The sequence below is a fragment of the Phyllobates terribilis genome, unplaced genomic scaffold (genome assembly GCF_046119375.1).
Source record: "Phyllobates terribilis strain yellow unplaced genomic scaffold, ASM4611937v1 Scaffold_4__5_contigs__length_816908805, whole genome shotgun sequence".
Classification (NCBI taxonomy): Eukaryota; Metazoa; Chordata; class Amphibia; order Anura; family Dendrobatidae; genus Phyllobates; species Phyllobates terribilis.
In genome coordinates this window covers 705,650,199-705,671,683 of record NW_027362764.1, presented here as the reverse complement: position 1 = coordinate 705,671,683, position 21,485 = coordinate 705,650,199, and the positions used below count along the sequence as shown (strand labels likewise).

Below are 21,485 nucleotides of genomic sequence, written 5' to 3'. Positions count from 1 at the left end.
ATGACCAAGTTGCCGCCTTACATATGATGTCGATGGGCACATCCGCCTTCTCAGCCCAGGAAGCAGCTACCGCTCTGGTGGAATGGGCCTTCAGGCTCTCTGGAACCGGCAGATTGCTAGAAGAGTAGGCTAAGATAATAGTATCCCTGACCCATCTAGCTATGGTCCCCCTTGTAACCTTAAGTCCTTTCCTAGCCCCCTGAAAGGATATAAATAAAGCGTCACTCTTTCTCCAGGCTTTTGTCACTTCCAAATACTGGACTAACACCCTCCTAACATCTAAGGTGTGAAGCTTATGTTCCTCAGAATCCCTAGGATTAGGATAGAAGGAAGGGAGAGTGATTACTTGCGTCCTATGGAACTTGGAGGCTACCTTTGGAAGATAGAGTAATCTTAAGACCAGACCCGGCCTATCCATACATACTTGAGTGAATGGATGGTTAACAGATAGTGCGTGTAAGTCACTGACTCTACGAGCTGATGTCAGGGCTACCAGTAGAGCAGTCTTTAAAGTTAAGATTTTTTCTGAAACCTTCTCTAAGGGCTCGAAGGGAGGTTTGGTTAACGCTTCCAGAACTAAATTAAGGTCCCAAGGAGGCATTCTTGGAATAGGAATAGGTCTGGATCTATGACCAGCTTTAATAAATCTAATGATCCATCTATTTGCTGCCAAGTCAAAATTATACAGTGCCCCCAGAGCTGATACCTGCACCTTAAGAGTACTGGTGGCTAGTCCCATATTTAACCCCTTCTGGAGGAATTCTAGTATGGCCTCAATAGGAATCCTCCCTTTGGCAGACTGACCCGAGGTAGACAAGAACTTAGCCCAGGTTCTACCATAGATTCTAGTTGTTATCGGCTTTCTACTTGCCAGAAGGGTAGTAACAAGATCCGGAGAAAACCCCCTTTGCGTCAATAGCGACCTCTCAAAATCCAGGCCGTCAAATGCAGGCCTGCTCTTTGGGGATGACAGACTGGGCCCTGCCTGAGGAGATCCGGGATGTCCGGAAGAACCCATGGATCTGCTTGGGACATTCTCTTCATCCAAGTGAACCATGGTCTCTTGGGCCAGAACGGGGCGATCACTATAACCCTTGCCCGTTCCTCTCGGATCTTCCTCAGGATAGTAGGGATCAGTACTAAAGGGGGAAAGGCATAAGCTAGAGTAAAATCCCATGGAATCTGCAGCACGTCCACCGCAAACGCCCCCTCCTTTGGATTCAGGGAGCAAAAGGTTTCGGTTTTCCGATTGTGTCTGTTTGCAAATAGGTCTATCTGGGGCTGTCCCCACCGACCCACAATCTGCTGAAAAACGGCTGGATTCAACTCCCACTCTCCTTGTTTCAAGGTGTGACTCCTCAAGAAATCGGCCTTTATGTTCTCTTCCCCTTTTATATGCAGCGCCGAGAGCGTGACCAGCCGACTCTCGGCAAACCTGAAGATCTGATCCGCTACTAACATCAGAGGGAGAGACCTGGTACCCCCCTGATTGATGTAGGCGACTGTTGATGTGTTGTCTGACATTATCCTGACGCGAGGACCCTGAAGAGCAGAACTGAATTCTTTTAGAGCGTTTCTCGCTGCCAACAGCTCTTTCGTGTTGGAAGAGAGACTTGTCTCGCTGTCCGACCAGAGGCCTTGTACAGAACGATCCCTTAGGTGAGCTCCCCAACCTTCTGCACTTACAATTACAACAGACGCATCAGACACCTGGAAGGTCCAAGGAACCCCCAAAGATAGGTTGACCGGAGATGTTCACCAGTCCAGGGAGTTGATCACGACATCTGGAAGAAACATCTTCCCATTCAGGCGACCTTTGAGCCGCCTGTCCACTGCCAGAATCTCCTGTTGAAGACATCTGGAATGGTACTGGGCCCACTGAACTGCCGGGATGCAAGACGTCATTGTACCCAACAGAGACATAGCACTCCTCAGGGTCATGGTCTGATTGCTGATAACCTGAGATTAGGGATCTGATCTTCAGCTTCTTTTCCTCTGGCAGAAGACAGGTTTGGTTTTCTGAGTCCAGAATGAGACCCAGGAAAGACTGAACCCTCTTTGGTTCCAGCCTTGACTTCTCCAGATTTAACAGCCAACCTAGGCGTCTTAGACAGGCCATGACGTCCGCCAGGGCTAGAGCAGAGTTGACTTGATCTGCCCACTACTAAGAAGTCGTCGAGATAAGGGATGACCAGAATATCTCTTTCCCTCAAGTGCGCTGTGACCTCCAGAATAGTTTTTGTGAAGACTCTTGGCACCATGGAAATGCCAAAGGGAAGAGCTGCGAACTGAAAATGCCTTACGTGCCTGCCGAATTGTACAGCTACTCTTAGAAACTGTTGATGTGGCAAAATTGGGACGTGGTAGTAGGCGTCCTTCAGATCGAGGACGCACATAAAACAGTCCGGAAATAACATCTTTATGGCTGATTTTATGGTTTCCATCTTGAACGGCCTGTAGATTAAATGGTCGTTCAGCCTCTTTAAGTTCGCAATGGTCCTGAAGGAGCCGTCCGGCTTCTTTATTAGGAAGAGAGTCGAATAGAATCCTCTTCCTTGCTCGGGTGCAGGTGTTTCCACCAGAACTCCTTTCCTGAGAAGAGAGAGAACTTCCTGCTGTAAGGCTCTCTGTTCCGCTAAACTCCTGGGGGCTGATATTTTGACAGTGTTCTTGGGCCTGCTTTTGAACTCTAATGTGAGCCCCCTCCTGATTATCCCTAAGATCCAAGGATTGGATGAAATTTCCTTCCAGGCAGGCAGGAAGTGGGACAATCTTCCTCCCACCTGGGGGGGGGGGGGGCTGTCACTTAGGGGCTTTCTTATTCTCGGAGGAGGTACCCCCGAACATGAAGCCTCTGTTATACGGCTTTCTGTCTTTCCAGCTTCCTTGGTCTCTGGGAGCTTTACTGCGGCTGTATTTTCTCTTCCGAAAGGAGCTGTTAAACTGGGAACCAGACACCGTGGGAAATCATGTTTTTTGTCTGCGGCTTTATCTAGGATGTCATCTAGACCTTTGCCAAACAAGAAGTCCCCCTCACAAGGGATTGAGCACAGTTTAGACTTTGACTGCACATCCCCTGGCCAGCTTTTGAGCCATAGCGCCCTACGGGCTGCATTAGAGAGGTTTGCAGACCGGGCAGCCAGCCTAACTGAATCTGCCGATGCATCTGCCAGGAATGCAGCCGCTCCCTGCACAAGAGGAAGGTCCGATAGAATTTTCTCCCTGGACACATTCCCCCTGATCTGGTCTTCCAATTGTTGAAGCCAGATCATCATAGATCTAGCTGTGCAGGTCGCTGCTACTGCCGGTTTAAGGGCCCCTGCTGACAACTCCCAGGCTTGTTTAAGGAAGGACTCTGCTTTTTTATCCAGCGGGTCTTTTAAGGCTCCTAAATCCTCAAAGGGCAGAGTGGATTTTTTTGAAGATTTTGAAATGGCCACGTCAATCTTAGGGGTTTTGTCCCATTTAGCCGCATCCTCATCCTCAAAGGGGTACCTCCGCTTGGAGGATGACGGCAGCTGACCCTTCCTCTCCGGTTTCTTCCATTCCCTTTCTATCAGAGATTTAATCCTGTCATTGACCGGGAATGAGCGTCTCCTCCTTTGGCCTAAGCCCCCGAACATAACATCCTGGACTGTTCTGGGCACCTTGGTATCGGTAATACCCATAGTCCCTCTGACGGCTTTAACTAGTCTCTCAGTATTATCAACCGAAAAACAAGGTCTGCCCCCCCCCCCCCCCCTCATCATCATCATCCGAAGACTCCGATGATGATGAGGAGAGATTAGAGGAGGAAGGCAGTTCTCTTGTAAAACGGGACTCCACTGATTCCTCTGATTCTGAAGAAACTAGTTTTCGTTTATTCTTTTTGCATGAGGTTAAGCCTCTTAAAGACTCTCTGACCTCTGTTTGGATTAGATCCTTTAATTCTAAAGAAAACCTGGGAGACTCCTCTGCAATGGTTTTCTGAATACAGTCCGAGCAAAGGTTTTTGGCATAGGAGGTGGGAAGACCGATTTTGCATAAAGCACACTCCCTGTTTTTACTTTTAGCACTACACTTCTTCGCCTCCTGCCCAAGAAATGAAAGGAGAAGGAGGAAAAGAGAGAGAGAAGAGCACATTATTCAGGGTGAGACTTTCACGAAGATCACTCACCACACTGCCGTTCAGACTAGGGTACCGGAGGCGGTGGTTGCCGTTCACATGAGGGCTCCCATCTGGCGGAGGTGGACTGACGAAGTCTTTTCTGACCAGTCTTGCCGGAACTCGCATGCCCTCCACTGCTGTGACTTTGTCGATAGGAAAATTCTCGATGTTCCATTTGCTTAAGCTGCTTGAGCTGCTTTGATGGCTGCGGCTGCTGCTGTACCTCCTGTGGCGGTGACAGCTGCTGCCCAGGTGACTGCGGCTCCTCATTCATCATGGCGGGGATGCAGACACCGCCATCTTGATTGCTCCCCATCCTTAAAAGCAGTAGGGCTCCACCTCCTTTAGGCTCCTCCCCTTCCGGCAGCATGCTCATTCCCCCCCCCAAAATTTTTTTTTGTTTTTTTTTATTTCAATTCAGCCAGCTGGCGCGCTACACCGCAGGTATGCCCTTCTGCGCGTGCGCAGCCCAGCGGCACCCGGCGCGCTTGCAGCGGGATAACAACTTTCCACCCGCGCATGCGCAGACCCGGCTTCCGGCGCACTCTGTGATAGGGCGCTCCAGCACCCCGCGCGTGCTCAGCCCGGACTTCCGGCGCACTCCGTCACAGGGTGCGACGCGCCCCCACAAGCGCAGACCCGGAAGACCTGCCCGCCGGCGCGCTCGGCTCATCTTGCGAGGCGCAGACCCGGCCGCAGGCCCCGGCGCACGCGGGGAGGAATCCAAAAAAAAACAAAAAAACCAGCACCTCCTCCCCACACGCAGACACGGGCAGCAGCCAGATGGGCTGGGAACAGGGACCATCTGCTGCTTCCACGGCCTCCAGGCCGCACAGTCCATAATCCAGGTACGTGCGGTACCACCTGGTGAGGCTCCCATCAGGGACAGGAACCAAAAACTGATGCGGAGGAGAGGTACCGCCTTTTTATTCAGTAGGTTCCTGTCCTTGGTGGGCGGATACCCTCTCTCAGGTGGTGCTGTCATGGGAGAAGGGGAAAATTAAGGGTTTTTTTGGGGATTTTACAAGATATTTAATACAATTATTTGAAGCAAACAACATGTCCTCCTTAAGGCACGCAGACACAATAGAAGCCAGTTAGCCAAACCAGTCTACTCTATGGGGAAATCAGTAGACTGCCAATTGACGAGGATGTCTCCTACTGTATTGAGAATCGAACATGTTGGATTTCAGCATTCCCTATATTTTCCACAAGAACAAAAGTAAGATTCCCCTTATGACCATCTCTCCATTAAGACCCCTGGAAATAAGCAGATATCAAAAGGGGGCTCTCAGATATGCCGGCTCACTCCAGCCAGGCCAGTATATTTATGGAGGAATGAATAATCACCCAGACATGATGTATATGCATACTAAAATGTATGTATAATTATTATTTTTTTACCAAGCTGGATGTTATTAAAGGATGGACAACTTTTTTTTTTTCAAAAGGGTCTTGATAATGGTTAACTACAGTAAGGAGGTTTAGACTTTTAAAAGGGAATCTGTCAATAGGATCACCCTGCTAAGCCATCTAAATGGACATGTAGGTCATAGAAAGTCGAATAAAATGACACCTTGATATCTGTGAACGGATGTTTTATTTTTACAAAAATTTATGTTTTTCTTACATGTAAATTCACTGTTAAGATCTATGGGCCGGACATAGATCTCCCCGAGAATCTGCCTCCAGAGATTATTATAAATGAAAGGGGTGTTACTAGTGTGAGACATGTAATGACTGACAGTCTGCTCTCACAATCCCACATAGCTCTGCAGTGAGATCTCAACTAATACAGTCTGGGCATGAGGCAAATGGTCCGTCCGTGAGCCGCATCAATTGCGACACTTCACAGTGAACAGATAAATTCCTTGTCTACTAAAACTGGTGCATTAGCTGATGCATCAGGTGGCTTATTACATTTTCTGAATGGCCTCTGAAAAAAGGTCATTGATGGCAATTACTATGCTTTTCCTTTCCACCAGTTTTGATACATCTTATGTTCCAATATTTTTGGTTATAAAACACTCCTCATAGGCCCCTAGCACTCAATTTAGTTTTTTTTAACCATATATTTTAATGTTTTTGTCAACATGCCCATAAACTTTAATGGGTACTTGTTCTGACCATAAAAAATAAAAGATGGATAGAACACATACATGAAACAGTGGTGTGAATGGTGCTGACAAAATCAGGACCTACCTCTTCATCCCAGAAATGGAGATCTCTGTATCGCACTTTGAAAAACATAAAACCCTCCAGGTACACAGAATATAGCTGAAATAAAAGTGTTACAATATTAGGTGCATTAGTAATAATACCCAGTACAGGAGAAGACAGCCAGTAACAGTCACAAGGCCCAATTTCTTGCCGCCTACTCTCCCCCATAATACCAAAAGCCAGTGTGGTTCATTTTACATTCCTAGATCAGAATCAGTGTTTACCATTACTCACGTTACAGACCCTTGTAAATGGAGGATACACACAGTGTCAGACTGTTGTGATAAGGGACCCCCCAGAAACATTGACTCTGGGGGCTCACTGTTCAGCTACATGCAAATACTACCTGACCCTCATTCACAGATTTACCTCTGCTTCTATATAATATTCTGGGTAGTTTGTCATTAGTTACAGACAAAATCAACGTCTCATCAGTCATTCAACAAATTGGGCCAAGTACTGCTCAAAAGGGGCCCACCGGGGGATTCTCCTGCTCTCTTGTTGGCCAGTCGTGCCTGCATTTACACTGCATGATTACTGAAAAAGAGCCCAAAAACGCTCACTTCCTTATAATCGTGCAGTGTAAACAGGCCGCCGATCACCCAATGAACGACCGAAAAGCTCACTTGTTGGATGAAATGATATTTTGGTTGCTTGAAAAAAATAAAATAAAACAAAACAGGGCATGTGCCGCTGAGAATAATGAGAGCCTGGTAGCATAGAATGATCTATTACCGATTGCTCAGTGTTCATTTTAAGTGCAGACTGCCTGTGTAAAACGTAGCGACCACTAACTGGCAAACCTGTATTCAATCGGCTATTGTTTACAACTACAGGTCATCTAGAATGAGATGGGAATATCACTTTTTAAATGCTCGTTCACAAAGATCCTATCTGAATAAGCGAGAACAGCACTATACTATATTTCTATGTCACTTACCCCATGTGCAGGGCATTGCAGTAGCTTAGGCATCAATGGTTACAACCATTCATAGTGGTCATAACCATGGATACCTAAGCTACTGCAATGCCCTGCACATGGGGTAAGCGACACAATGAATCAGAAGAACTATACTACATTTCTAATTGGAAGTATTTACTAATGTTATTTCACCTACTACATATTCGGATAGGATCTTGGAGATGGGAATACTCCTTTAAAAACACAATGGGGGGAGGACTCTATCAAACATTTATGGCATCTCTGAAATCACATGCACCACATTCTCCATTAGGCGGCTGATTAAGAATGCAACATGCTAAACTGTGACCAGACTGTTGAGTTTAACTGTACCACCCCCCCTCCCCCCAAAAGAAAAAAAAACAAATGGGCTTCATTGACCTCATACTGGAAAACCCCATCAACTACTGATCTGAGGAACATGGTCACGGGAGAGAAAGTACCACCAGATCTTAGGCTATGTGCCCACGTTGCATTTATGAAGCAGAAAATTTCTGCTTCATTTCTGCAAGTCCTCTCCCGGAAAAACGCATGCGGAATTCCGCACGCGTTTATCGCGCATTTTTCGCGCGTTTATCACGCGTTTTCCACATGCGGAATTGCCTTGCGTTTTTTATGCATTGGACAAAGGCAATTCTGCTTGCGGAAACGCAAAATTAAATGACATGCTGCGGATTTTTGAACGCAGCATAAACGCTGCGGAAAAATCCGCAGCATGTGCATAGAACATGCGGAATCCCATTGGGGACCATGGGGTGCGGATATACATGCGTTTTTCAAGCGTTTACGCTGCGGAAATTCCGCATCAAAAACGCTTGAAAAACGCTACGTGGGCACACAGCCTTATTGTTGGGTCGTTTCCTCATTCCAGGTCTCTATCAAAAAATGTGACAGCAGAGAACAAACACTGAGGTTCAGGAGGATCCTGTCCAACCACTTGGAAGAGGTGAGCAACCCTGCAGATAGTCTTAGGTTTCTTATCAGCTGCTCAGAGCCTGCGTCCTGATACCTAGGATTACAGTTATAAGAAAGTGATCCATTCGCTTCAATCAGATTGCATTATTATGACTACTTAACTATTTCTATTACTGCAGTGATCCAAATCAGTCAGTTATAATCTCAATAGATAAATCCAACCAATAAATGTTACACAATTAATCAGAACAATTGGGATCCAGAAGAGTCCTAACTACTGGAAAGAGTCGCAATATAGTTGTGTTCATAAAAAGTATAGAACATTGTTGGTTCCATTAGCAGTCAGTAACAGATATATGTAAAACTATAAGGACAGTCTCATCCATCAGGCTAATATTTGGCAGGACCCTCTCAAATCATACTAGTGTGAATCTAGCCTTAGATAAATCACTCCTGTTCGGGATCATGCAATCCCATGCAGAAGCAATGGTGCCGAGGATCACAGCAATAAAAAAAAAAAAAAAAAAAAAAGGAAAAGTAAATAAACCCTTCGATCCCCACCACCACCCTGCAAACAAACAGATGCAATGTGGATCAGGGTTTTTTTTTTCTTTTTTTTGGGGTGGTGGTGGTGGTGGTGGGGGCAGGGCGTTGCACCCATGGAATTAGGAGAGTCTTATCCATTCAATTGTAGAGACTAGCGCAAGCTGCAATTTATTACACACTGACCCTCAGTCCCTGTGCTCCCAGATTTTAACATGGACATAAGTACCATTATTTAATTTTAAATTTGTGGTATTCCCCCCCATTCAATGAAAAAAATCCAGCGTCCAGATCTTCCATAAAATATCAAAATTTATTATAAAGATTTAGAATAATTAGAGGAAAAAAAGTTGCAACCCTATGCAGAGGGTTAGATACACAGGCACATTGGTGTATCTAACCCTCTGCATAAGGTTGCGACTTTTTTCCACTAATTATTTTAAATCTTTATAATAAATTTTGATATTTTATGGAAGATCTGGACGCTGGATTTTTTTCATTGAATTCTGATCTCCTCTGCTGCACTACAGGTTTCCGTGCGGGGGAATCTTCCTTACGGTGAGCTGACTCTTCATTCTTTTGAACTATTTTCCCCCTTTATCATCGTGTATTTTGTATATACTTAAAGATTATCCGTAATAGTTTAAAATTTTGGTCATGTATATTTGTATATTATGGACACAAGTACATTAAAAAAAAAACTTTAAGAAAAACAAATTTTTTTTTTTTTGCAGCATTGGAAAGTTAAAATCAGCGACCGGCAAGTACAATAAGACCACAAAAACGCACAGAAAACTTTTTGTGGTTCAGTAAACTTGCATCTCTCTACTATGTTAACATACTCAAAAGAAGGGTCACAAAAGCAGATTAATGCAGAAAATAAAAGCTGCATCAAAAACTGCTTGTGTGAATTTATTGGAGGTATATGGGGGTGTAGATGCCCAAAAGAAAAACTCAGTAATATAGAGATTTATAAACATGAAAATACTTTCAGAGTAAACAAGTTAAAAAGCAGAAATACTGATACTTAACCACATAATTGCCACCTAGGCCGTCCACAAGGTTTTCTGTGACCGGGATGCAGACATGCATGGTTAATCAGAAAGAGGAATAATCGGTGTAGCAGAGCTAAGCTCACTGCTGTAGTGCAGTGTTGCTACTGCTGGAGCTCCCTGCGCGGGCGTCACCTGTCTGTATAGAGGCGGTACACCTGTGACCTCACATAGCACACATTGCTGATCACACATACACCTGTGCAGGTGGGCAGGTCTGGCCTCTTCCACACCGTGATACATAAGCATCAGACTTTTTGATCATATGTTCAAAAATGCGTTTAAAAACCCCACTCAGTACTGTAAATTGTTGGGGTTTAGCGTCGTGGTTTTTACAGGTGAAACACATTTATTGGATATGTTTCACCTGTAAAAACCACATCGCAAAATTATGGTAAGGATATGTGCACATGGCGTCTTTAAGACTTTCTTGGACAAAGTCGCTTCAGGAAAAAGCTGGCAGCTTTGCCAATGGTTTTGCAACGGCTGTGGACGCGTCTTTTTTTGCCCACGTTCACACATCCAGTATTTGGTCAGTATTTGACATCAGTATCTGTAAGCCAAAACCAGGAGTGGGTGATAAATACAGGAGCGGTGACGTGTTTCTATTATACTTTTCCTCTGATTGTTCCACTCCTGGTTTTGACTTACAAATGCTGATGTAAAATACTGACCGAATACTGACCGTGTGAATATGGCCTTAAAGTATAATTAAGAATGAACATGTTACTTCTTTTAAACACTTCAAGGTTTTCTGAACTCTGAAGTGATTAAAAAAAGTAACAAAAGACTGAACATGTGCACAGCAATGTCACTTGTGGATTGCTGTGCATCAGACCACATTCGCACGTTCAGTATTTGGTCAGTATTTTACATCAGTATTTGCGAGCCAAAACCAGGAGGGGAACAATTAGAGGAAAAGTATTGGAAACTGTATTTGATCATGTACATGTTTTAATGTAGTTCTATGAAAACAGATCGCACACAGATGTCGCACGGGCGTAAAAAATAGACACATGGATGAAAATCTGATGGTAATTAAAAAAAAAAAAATCGTCTGAGTTTTCTGGATGAAACTCGGATGATTTTTCATATGCATGTCTGCAGGCGCCCTAAAACTGTGTCTAGTTCTGATGCAACTTTTGGAGTTCCCATAAAATTAATGGAGAAAGCTGCGCATGAACAGACACCTGTACCCTGACAATAGCAAACTACAGGGTTCAATTCTTGAGGAACATGCGGGTTCCAGTTTTTGGAACCCACGTCTATCACATACTTTTTGGAAAATTGTGTGGATATGCCATGAATGTATGGGAATACTATTGTTTGGTTAGGACTCATTCACATGTCAGTGTTAGTGTGCGGTTAGTGAAAAGCACAAGACACAAACACATTATATTTTGTTGGTCTAGGCTTCGTTCCCACCATGAGCTTTTTGGTGAGTTATTGATGGTGCAGATTTTCTGCACCCATTGAGTAAAATAAGTGACTTCATTTTTTCAAAAATATGCATCATCAAAAACTCATTGTGGGAACATAGTCTCTGCATAAAAACAAAAGACGTCCTAAATTGGTCTGATCTGAGTCAGTGATAATAACGGTCAGCGCTCAGATGCTGTCCATGTTCCACCCATGTGCCGTCCGTTTTCCGTTTGATAGGAGAAGATTGGGAATCCATCAGTTTTTATATTTAAAACAAAATAGATAAATAACAATGATAAACGGACACAGACCAAAAATAAATGAAGATCAGATGCAGCACACCGACACTGCTGGAAACCCATTTTCTTTTTCTCTTTTGACTACAAGGAAACAAACATGAGTTTGTTTCCAGCTTGATATGTGCTCACTGCTTGTTCTGATGTAAATGTGCAGGAGGGCAAATACATAACTACTGGAAAGAAATGTCAAATATTTCATATGAATTTTTTTGTTGAGAAACCTTTGTAACATTTTATAGGTTAAAGTTAAGATTTTTGATCTTGATCTACATGTTGGAGTATGTGCTCATGACGTTTTTTTCCAGTGAGCCCACCGGCTGAGTCTTTCAATAGAAAGATGATTCAGGTAACGCCGGTGTTTTTTGTTTCCTGAACCGTCTTTTTTAACTGTTTTTTTGTTGTTGTTTCTTGAGCCGTTTTTCAATGTTTTTGAGCGCATGCAGGTTTTTGAGCATTTTTCCAGCAATTTTGTGGCGTCTTTTTTATTGCCATTTTCCAAATATTTTTCAGTCTAAAAATGAAGAAATCACTTCAAGCAAAATGACTAGCAAATTTCTCAAAAAGACGCCTAGATTTGTATCATAAGGCCACGGCCCCACTATCAGTATTTGGTCAGTATTCGGTCAGTATTTTTTCTCAGGAGTGGGAGCCAAAACCAGGAGTGGATGATAAATGCAGAATTGGTGACTTGTTTCTATTATACCTTTTCTCTGATTGTTCCTCACCTGGTTTTAGCTCCCACTCCTGAGAAAAAATACTGACCAAATACTGACCACATACTGATAGTGGGGCCATGGCCTAAGATATAAATGCATCTTCAGAGCAGAAAATGCCTGATGAATGGTCGGGTCACTTCTTTGACCATTTGGAATCCTGAAGTGGTTAAAAGACGCCCAAAAGACTGAATATATGAACAGCAAGATGTTTTCACATAGAAATGAATGTGTTCATTCTTGTGAGCATACGCTTCCCATGGATGGGCGTCTCAGTCGTGCCCCGTCCTTCTCTGCCCTTATTCACATTGACATCGTTCGACTCATGGTAAGGTTTTAATACTGGAGACAGGTTAGGCATACCTCCCAACTTTTGAAGAAAAGATAGAGGGACACATCATGCGGCGCACGTAGTGCCGTGGCACATTTTGGTCACGCACCTGACCACACCCCAATCCACGCACATTTACCATTTCTTTCTACCCTGGCAGGAGGAGTTGTCAGAGGGGCGCTGGTAGTGAGGGAAATTCAGCAAACGCTGAAGTAGTTTCAGTTCATGACGTCTGGCTTTTTGCGTCTGTAAGGTCGTGTTCACACGTTGCAGAAATACTGTGGTTTCTGTTTTCTGCAGGATCCGGACCAAACTACACAATAACAATCTTCTCCCCCTTATTTGATGCCTTTTTGGTGCAGATGTGAAGCCGCGTTTTTAATGTGTTTTTTTAAAGTACAGAAAAGCTTTGATTCTCCACTTGATAAAGTATCTGCAGTTTTTTACATGTTTTTTTTTAGGCTCCACATAGAAGACAAGAGAGAACAAAAGCACCAAAACCGCACAGTTCAGCAGCGTCCTGGGGCGCACAGAGGGCACCTTTTTTGTTAAAGTAGTTTTTATTAAGGATTTTTTTACATAAATGGGATAAAGAAAAAAGGGGGGGGACATATTATAATTACACAGTAAGGCCTCTTTAACACATCAGTGTGTCCGGTATGCGTGGTGACAGTTTCCACATGTACTGGAGACACTGACACACATAGACCCATCCAAATCTATGGGTCTGTGCACATGTCAGTGTGTTTCCACAGACTGTGTGTCCATGTGTTCTACATGTAGACATGTCCGTTTTTACACGCTGCATGGTCTGCAAAACATCCCGCGTTGAACACGTCATCAGTGTGACACGTACCAGCGCCTGGGAATCAGTGTACAGTTAGCGCTGTTCCTAAGCGTCGGGTGCTGAACACTGCCCTCATCATTGTCCCTTGCTTCCGCAGTGTCCATTTGTAAAAATAAGAATAAAATAATAAAATCCTTACACTCACCTGTCTGGAGATGTTCCCCGCTGTAATCCTCTCATCGCTGACGCCCAGAAGCCGGGGAGAATGAACAGCTCCAGCGAGAGACCCCGGAGCTGCGCTGAGCTCATATGCGGTATCCTGTCCCTCAGTGCAGGGCCCCGCTCGCTGGAGCGGCTCATTCTCCCCGGCTCCTGGGCATCAGCGATGAGAAGATTACAGCGGGGAACATCTCCGGACAGGTGAGTGTAAGGATTTTATTATTTTATTCTTATTTTTACACATGAACACTGCGGGAGCAGATTACTATTACTCCCAACATTGTCCCTTGCTCATGCTGATCACAGCGCGAAAACTAGACACTGATGAGGGCAACGGTCAGCACCCGGCGCTTGGTTACAGCGCTAACTGTACCGCTGATTCCCAGGAGCCAGTACGTGTGCTCCTGATGCGGCACATGGACAACACATGGTTGGCACACACGTACATGGATATCTCCGGTACCGGAAAAATCAGGACATGTGAAATGGGCCTAATATAGAAGCAAACAAGAACAAAATAAAAGCAAAAAAAAACGAAATTGAAAGGGATGAAAGAAATAGGTAAAATAAAGGGTTGAGGATGAGAATGGGGAAGGAAAAATATGGTTTATTAAGGAAAATGGGAAAAAATAAAAAATTAAAGGGATAGAAGGTAAATGAAAAAGATTGGTATGTACAGAATAGGCAAGGGAAAGGGGTTACAATACACAGATACGATACCTTATATATAAAACATTTAAGAGATAGTAGGGGAAGAAAAGGAATGGGAAAGGCAAGGAAAGAAAAGGGAAAGGAGGAACACCTGTAAAAACAGGTGGGGAGACAAGCAAATAGAGAAATACTAACTTTTAAATATTGTAAAATACTGTTTTTTGAATTCTAATAGCGGGCGCAGGTCTCATGAAATCACATCCACTTTGGTTGGTTAAACACAGCAGAATCTTTATATAAAACAAGCAGCAGAAAATACGCAGCATTTACGCTACATGTGAACACCGTCTAAATTTCGAAGCAAAGTGGATGTGATTCCATGAAATCTCCGCCACCTGTGGTCTGAAGACGCTGCTGAACTCTGCAGTTTTGGAGCATTTTCTCTCTATAGGCTTCTTCTGAAACAAAAACGCATGAAGAAAAAAAAAACGTTGCATTTTTAAGCGCAGAATCAAAGCTTTTCTGTAATATTAAAAAGCATTAAAAACGCTGCTTCATATCTGCCCCAAAAGGCATCAAATAAGGGGAAAACACATAAAAGAAATGCAGCAACACACAATAATCAGAGAAGATGGTTATTGCGTCGTGTGGTGCGAACACCTGCAGAAAAACAGCAGAAAGAACGCAGCATTTACACTACGTGTTTTATTACTTTTTTTATGGGCTTAATAGAGAAAAAATATCATTCACGTCATGTTTTTTTACGTCATTTACCGAACCTCGTCAATAATCTGATCGCTGTGTTGTGCAGGTCGTTACGATTACAGGGACACCAAATATGTCCATGTGATTTGCTAATTTGTGGTGTTTATTATTTGTTTTTAAAAAGCATTAAAAATTAAAATATTTTTTCATCATTATTATTTTTGGGTAATTTTATAGAATGAAAAAATCTCTTATTCTCCCTCTAGAATAAAAATATATATATTGTAGACAGCAGTGTATTTCTAGTAGTATACAGATCAATAACACAAAATGCTCCTTATCACATCACCTGAGCTTGTGGCTCAGCAGCTTAACTGCCTTGTGTGTAATGAAAAAATTGTGGGTTCAAGACCAGGAGTCTCACTGAAATTTATTTTATGTAATTGCTTATTATTTTTAATACTTTTATAGAAACAAAAAAAATATTTTTCTTCACCTCAGTATACAGGCACCATAAAAATATATACAATTTATTACTAATAATGTTTCTGTATTCATTGCCTGCAAGGTCAAGACAACTAAATTCTCCTATCTCCAGCATTGTAGGCTATGGCTCATTGGTAGAGCACCAGCCTGCAAACAAAGAGATGGGAGCTTGAGACATGATAACAGGGGGGACAGGAAGTGAATATATAATCTAATTTATGCACTTCGCAAGGAGAAGCGGCCCAGCCCCCGAGAAGGAGGAGCTACGGGAGTGATAAAAATGTCGGAGAGGTGAGTAGAAAAAGAAGCCAGGAGAACAGCTGATACGGGACAGTCCTGCCGAATCCGGGATGGTTCGGAGCTATGATTAGGACCGTCCCAATGGGTACACCTTGTCGTGGTGGGATGGCTTTTATGCTTTTTTTTTAAATCAAAATAGCGTAAACTAAGCACCCTATGTTATTTACATGTACTATTTCTATTTTCTTATTTACTTGCTGTAGGGTATATGGTGATTATTGGTTTTTGTGCTTTTTTTCTTGGGTTTTGTCCGTAGTTATAGCGCAGGTTTGAGTTCTTTTTGGTTAGGAAAAAATGAAAAAAATAAACTAGTTACACCTCATTAAGAGTTTTTGGCCTTTTTTCTTCAGTGTACTGTGTGGCGCCCTGAGGGTTCGGTCGCCACAGAGGTATTGCATCTCACCCAGAGGTGTGATATCTCACTTCCAGGTAAGGATGGAGTGTGGCTCAGGACCCTAACACCCACATGAACTACGCCACATTTCCGGGGGGTGGGGGCAGGGCGACAATGCTCCCAAGAGTGAGCATAACTGCCCCTGTCCCTGGCTGGAGTGGGGGGAGGGAACACCTAGAAAGGGGGAACCCAGTAGTGTGGGGTGGGGAGAGTAGATCCAGGGTGCACTGGAAAAGAGGAGTATATAAGGTGGGCACCATCTTGGAGTTTAGAGAGAGAGGTGAGAGAGCAGAGAGAGAAGAAGACAGGGAGCAGGGGCTCTGTACGAGCTCTGCTCCGCGGGCAGGCCAAGTCACAAGGCCTGGGCCTGGAGGAGAAGAAAGGAGAGGAGAGGAACGGAGGAGGCTTCGGGAGTGGAGTGAAGGGACCCCAGGGGTGCGGACCGGCCAGTCGCCACCGCACGCCCGCCGCTACCAGAGTAGGGGGGTCAGGCCAAGAAAGGGAACCGGATCCCTCATCTAGTGGAGGAGAGCAACTACCCTCAGCTAGTAACCGGAGGCCGTGGCATTGCATGTGTTACGGCCCCTCACTACACCCGTTAGGAAGGCACCATATAGGCCCAGGGAAACGGAACATACGTTTGCCCGCCAAGGCCCGAGGCAGCTGGACAGAAACGTGGTCAATTGTGGGGTACGACGGGCCAGAGAAAGGACACACGATGGGGGTCCTGAAAAGCATTCCAAAGGTACCTGGGAGTTGGCCGAGCCCCTCACCTGGTGAGCACAGTACAACGTGGGCAACCATTACCTGCAGAAGTGGCTTGGAGTGTAAAACTGTGAGTAAAGACCCTGGACTGCATCACTGGACTCTGAGTCATTACTGTTGCTCCCGCGCACCATCACCCCCACCATGTGCACTAACTGCCCTGAGGCTATACTCCTCCCGTGGGGAGTTATACTTCCCTCTGCTGCGCACACAACATCAGCCTCAGCGGTCTGCCCTGCAGCGGCGGTTCTCAGTGACCGTAATCCACGGGTGGCGTATTCGGACATTTAAACATTAAAAACCAAATAAACAGATCCGCCACTGGTTTGACCACCCTGAGCCACGGGACCGGGTCGCCGCCACGGAGACTACAAACCCCCAGCATTACACAGAGACCCGGCTCCGGGTACTCCCCCACACACGGCCCAGGGGGCGCATGAACTTTGGCGTAGTCGGCAGGATTCGAAACCAACCCGTTATCATCGGGTATTGTGTACCTAGAGACTGTTTCACTGTATTGAATGTGGCGCCCGCCCCAGAAGAACGGACGCCATTATCTGCGCGCCAAAAGACGACGAGAAGCCACCTCCCATCGTGGGCCAGGTCCCAGAATGGCGCCAAAGACGGAGCCCACCCCCAACGGCCATGAGTGCGGCTGTGGAGATGTCCATCAACGTGGGGGGGCTGCCCCTGAGAGTGATTGTCAGCAGGTTGCCCCGGGACCACCCCCAACAGGGGCGGAAGGGAAAGAAAACCCAAGGGCAGGGTGTGGTTTGGATCAGTCTTGGCAGACCACACCCGGAGATGGCGGGGAGCGCCAGCCCCAGTATCCTTACCAGTGGCCTGCTGCAGGCCGAAGCGGCTCCGTGCAGCCTCGCGGAGCTGATGGCCCAGCTCCCCGGAGAGGACCCTGAATTCCTCCGGGCTGGGCTGAAGGATTTGGACTGGAGGATGGTCCAGGCGCAGCGGGAGGCCATCGCGGGGTAGAAAGAGGAAATGGACCGGCGGATCGCGACCCGGCAGCAAGTGGCGCTGCCAGCACCCGACAGCGTGCCTGCCACTGAGGCAGAGAGAGACCACCGGCGGCCGAGAGCAGCGCTGCAACGGGAGCAGGTAAGGGGGACGCCTCTGCTACAAGCCCTGACGCCACTAGCCTGCCCCTGGACCCCGCCGCGGAGTCAATCGCCCCGGGAGTCGCTGCACCTCCTCCGCTCCCGCCACCTACACCTAGGCCCCAAGCCCCGAGCGCAGCTTCAGGGCCAAAACCACGCCGTGCCTCTTGATCCCGGGTGCGGCTGGAAGCGGCCCGCTCCAAGCCTGGTCGCAAGGCCGGATGCCCCCAGGCACCTTCCACCAACTAGCGCCCCCGGTCCCAACATTACCACCCCTGGGCACGGACTTGTACAGCCAAATTACTGGTCCTGATGGAGAGCCGGTCCCCCTACTACGCGGATGGGTTCACCCTTGCCACCGGAGGGGCCCGTCCACGGAGGCCAAAGCCCCGCTTCCTCCGCTCCTGCCCGCTCTGCAGCCAATCACCATTCCCCAGCTCCCGCATGAAGAGGTCCAAATTGAGTGGAATCAGACCGGGGAGGACCTTATGGGGTTCTCGCAAGAGACGCGGGCGGACGCAGCCCGCAGGCGAGAATTCTGCCGCCGGGAGATGGCGCAACAGGAAAAGGAGAAGCAGGCGCGGCGCCAAAAGCAGGAGCAGCTACAGGTGCGGAGGAAAAGACCCGGACCCACCGAGACTCCCAGGCTGCACGTGGTCCCAAAGTCACCGGGATTGTGGTCAGGTTCCACCAGGAGAAGGGGTGGGGGTTCATTCGGGACCCGACGATGAACACAGACCTCTTCGTCAACCGGAGGGATGTGGAGAGTCGCCTGCCCGCGGGTCACCCGAAACAGGATCTGTTCCCGGGGAATCAGGTGTCATACACCCGACACCGAGGCCTGCGGGGGTGGTACGCCCTCAACGTTCAGCAGGTAGAAGAACCGCACTGTCCTGAACCCTGCTACACGAAGGACCCGGACGGGTCTGAAGAATATGAGGAGCAGGAACGTCCACAAGGGGGACACCGCTACTAGAGAGCAGCAGCACGAACTGTATATAGTTACCCGTCAGGGTGGAAGAAAAAGAGTTATGCCCGTTTGGGGATTATAAAAAGTTCACCCGGTTCGGGATTGTTGTCCGTTTATTTGTTAAAGTTACCCGAAAAGGGTCCGTGAACTAACCGGCTGAGGACTGGGAGCAGCCAACCCTTTCTATCTGGCTGAGGACTGGGAGCAGCCAACCCTTACAAATCCGGCTGAGGACTGGGAGCAGCCAACCCTTGTAAATAGTTGCACTTCTTAAAGTGCCCCCTATTGGTTTTATAAACTCCTACCTCAATAGATACCTGAAGGTGTTTGAAAGTTTGCACTTAGTAAAATTGCACCTTGTTGGGTGACATGGACACTTGGTCGCGGCAAGGACTGTGGCCTGTTAAAGAGACTTCGCCATTGAAATGTTGTCGATAATGTTTCATATTTTCTACTTAAATGAATGTTTTATATGTGTATATTGAAAGTTATATCAAGGAAAGAGTAACCGTAAATGAAAGGAATGTTATATACAGTTATATGAAAAAGTTTGGGCACCCCTATTAATCTTAAGCTTAATGTTTTATAAAAATTGGTGTTTTTGCAACAGCTATTTCAGTTTGATATATGTAATAACTGTTGGACACAGTAATGTTTCTGCCTTGAAATGAGGTTTATTGTACTAACAGAAAATGTGCAATCTGCATTCAAACAAAATTTGACAGGTGCATAAGTATGGGCACCTCACCAGAAAAGTGACATTAATATTTAGTAGATCCTCCTTTTGCAAAAATAACAGCCTCTAGTCGCTTCCTGTAGCTTTTAATGATTTCCTGGATCCTGGACGAAGGTATTTTTGACCATTCCTCTTTACAAAACAATTCCAGTTCAGTTAAGTTTGATGGTCGCCGAGCATGGACAGCCCTCTTCAAATGATCCCACAGATGTTCAATGATATTCAGGTCTGGGGACTGGGATGGCCATTCCAGAACATTCTAATTGTTCCTCTGCATGAATGCCTGAGTAGATTTGGAGCGGTGTTTTGGATCATTGTCTTGCTGAAAGATCCATCCCCTGCGTAACTTCAACTTTGTCACTGATTCTTGAACATTATTGTCAAGAATCTGCTGATACTGAGTGGAATCCATGCGTCCCTCAACTTTAACAAGATTCCCGGTGCCGGCATTGGCCACACAGCCCCAAAGCATGATGGAACCTCCACCAAATTTTACTGTGGGTAGCAAGTGTTTTTCTTGGAATGCTGTGTTTTTTTGCCGCCATGCATAACGCCTTCTTGTATGACCAAGCAACTCAATCTTGGTTTCATCAGTCCACAGGACCTTCTTCCAAAAAGAAATTGGCTTCTCCAAATGTGCTTTTGCATACCTCAACCAACTCTGTTTGTGGTGTGCTTGCAGAAATGGCTTCTTTCGCATCACTCTCCCATACAGCTTCTCCTTGTGCAAAGTGCGTTGTATAGTTGACCGATGCACAGTGACACCATCTGCAGCAAGTTGATACTGCAGCTCTCTGGAGGAGGTCTGAGGATTGTCCTTGACTGATCTCACCATTCTTCCTCTCTGCCTTTCTGATGTTTTTCTTGGCCTGCCACTTCTGGCCTTAACAAGAACTGTCCCTGTGTTCTTCCATTTCCTTACTATGTTCCTCACAGTGGAAACTGACAGGTTAAATCTCTGAGACAGCTTTTTGTATCCTTCCCCTGAACAACTATGTTGAATAATCTTTGTTTTCAGATCATCTGACAGTTGTTTTGAGGAGCCCATGATGCCACTCTTCAGAGGAGATTCAAACAGGAGAACAACTTGCAAGTGGCCACTTTAAGTAGCTTTTCTCATGATTGCATACACCTGGCTATGAAGTTCAAAGCTCAATGAGGTTACAAAACCAAAAAAAGTGCTTTAGTAAGTCATTAAAAAGTAGGTAGGAGTATTTAAAACAAGAAAATGATAAGGGTGTCCATACTTATGCACCTGTCAAATTTTGTTTGAATGCAGATTGCACATTTTCTGTTAGTACAATAAACCTCATTTCAAGGCAGAAACATTACTGTGTCCAACAGTTATTACATATATCAAACTGAAATAGCTGTTGCAAAAACACAATTTTTTATAAAACATTAAGCTTAAGATTAATAGGGTTGCCCAAACTTTTTCATATAACTGTATGTTGATAAAAAGAGAAAAGTTTTATGACAAGTAACGTAAAAAAAAACAAAAACCTTTAATTCTGCATGTCTTGAAATCCAATGTCTTTTGCTCTGTTCCAGCCTGCGGACATGCTGTGATTTACCAGGGGGGAATGTGGCGCCCAGAGGGTTCGGTCGCTACAGAGGTATTGCATCTCACTCAGAGGTGTGATATCTCACTTCCAGGTAAGGCTCAGGACTCTAACACCCACATGCACTACACCACATTTCCGGGGGGGGGGGCAGGGCGACAATGCTCCCAAGAGTGAGCATAACTGCCCCTGTCC

General features: G+C 45.6%; 1 protein-coding gene across 1 annotated transcript in view; it reads right to left on the bottom strand.

Moving 5' to 3' along the window:
* The window catches only part of SNX31 (sorting nexin 31), a 54,956-nt gene extending 44,987 nt beyond the window's left edge, over positions 1–9,969 (bottom strand). The window contains exons 1-2 of the mRNA XM_073676775.1: positions 9,819–9,969; positions 6,350–6,424 (exon numbers count right to left, since the gene is read on the bottom strand). Coding sequence (XP_073532876.1) covers positions 6,350–6,424; positions 9,819–9,878 — 135 coding nt within the window. The 5' untranslated portion in view covers positions 9,879–9,969. The remainder of the gene's footprint in view (positions 1–6,349; positions 6,425–9,818) is intronic.
* Between the last annotated feature and the right edge of the window lie 11,516 nt (positions 9,970–21,485).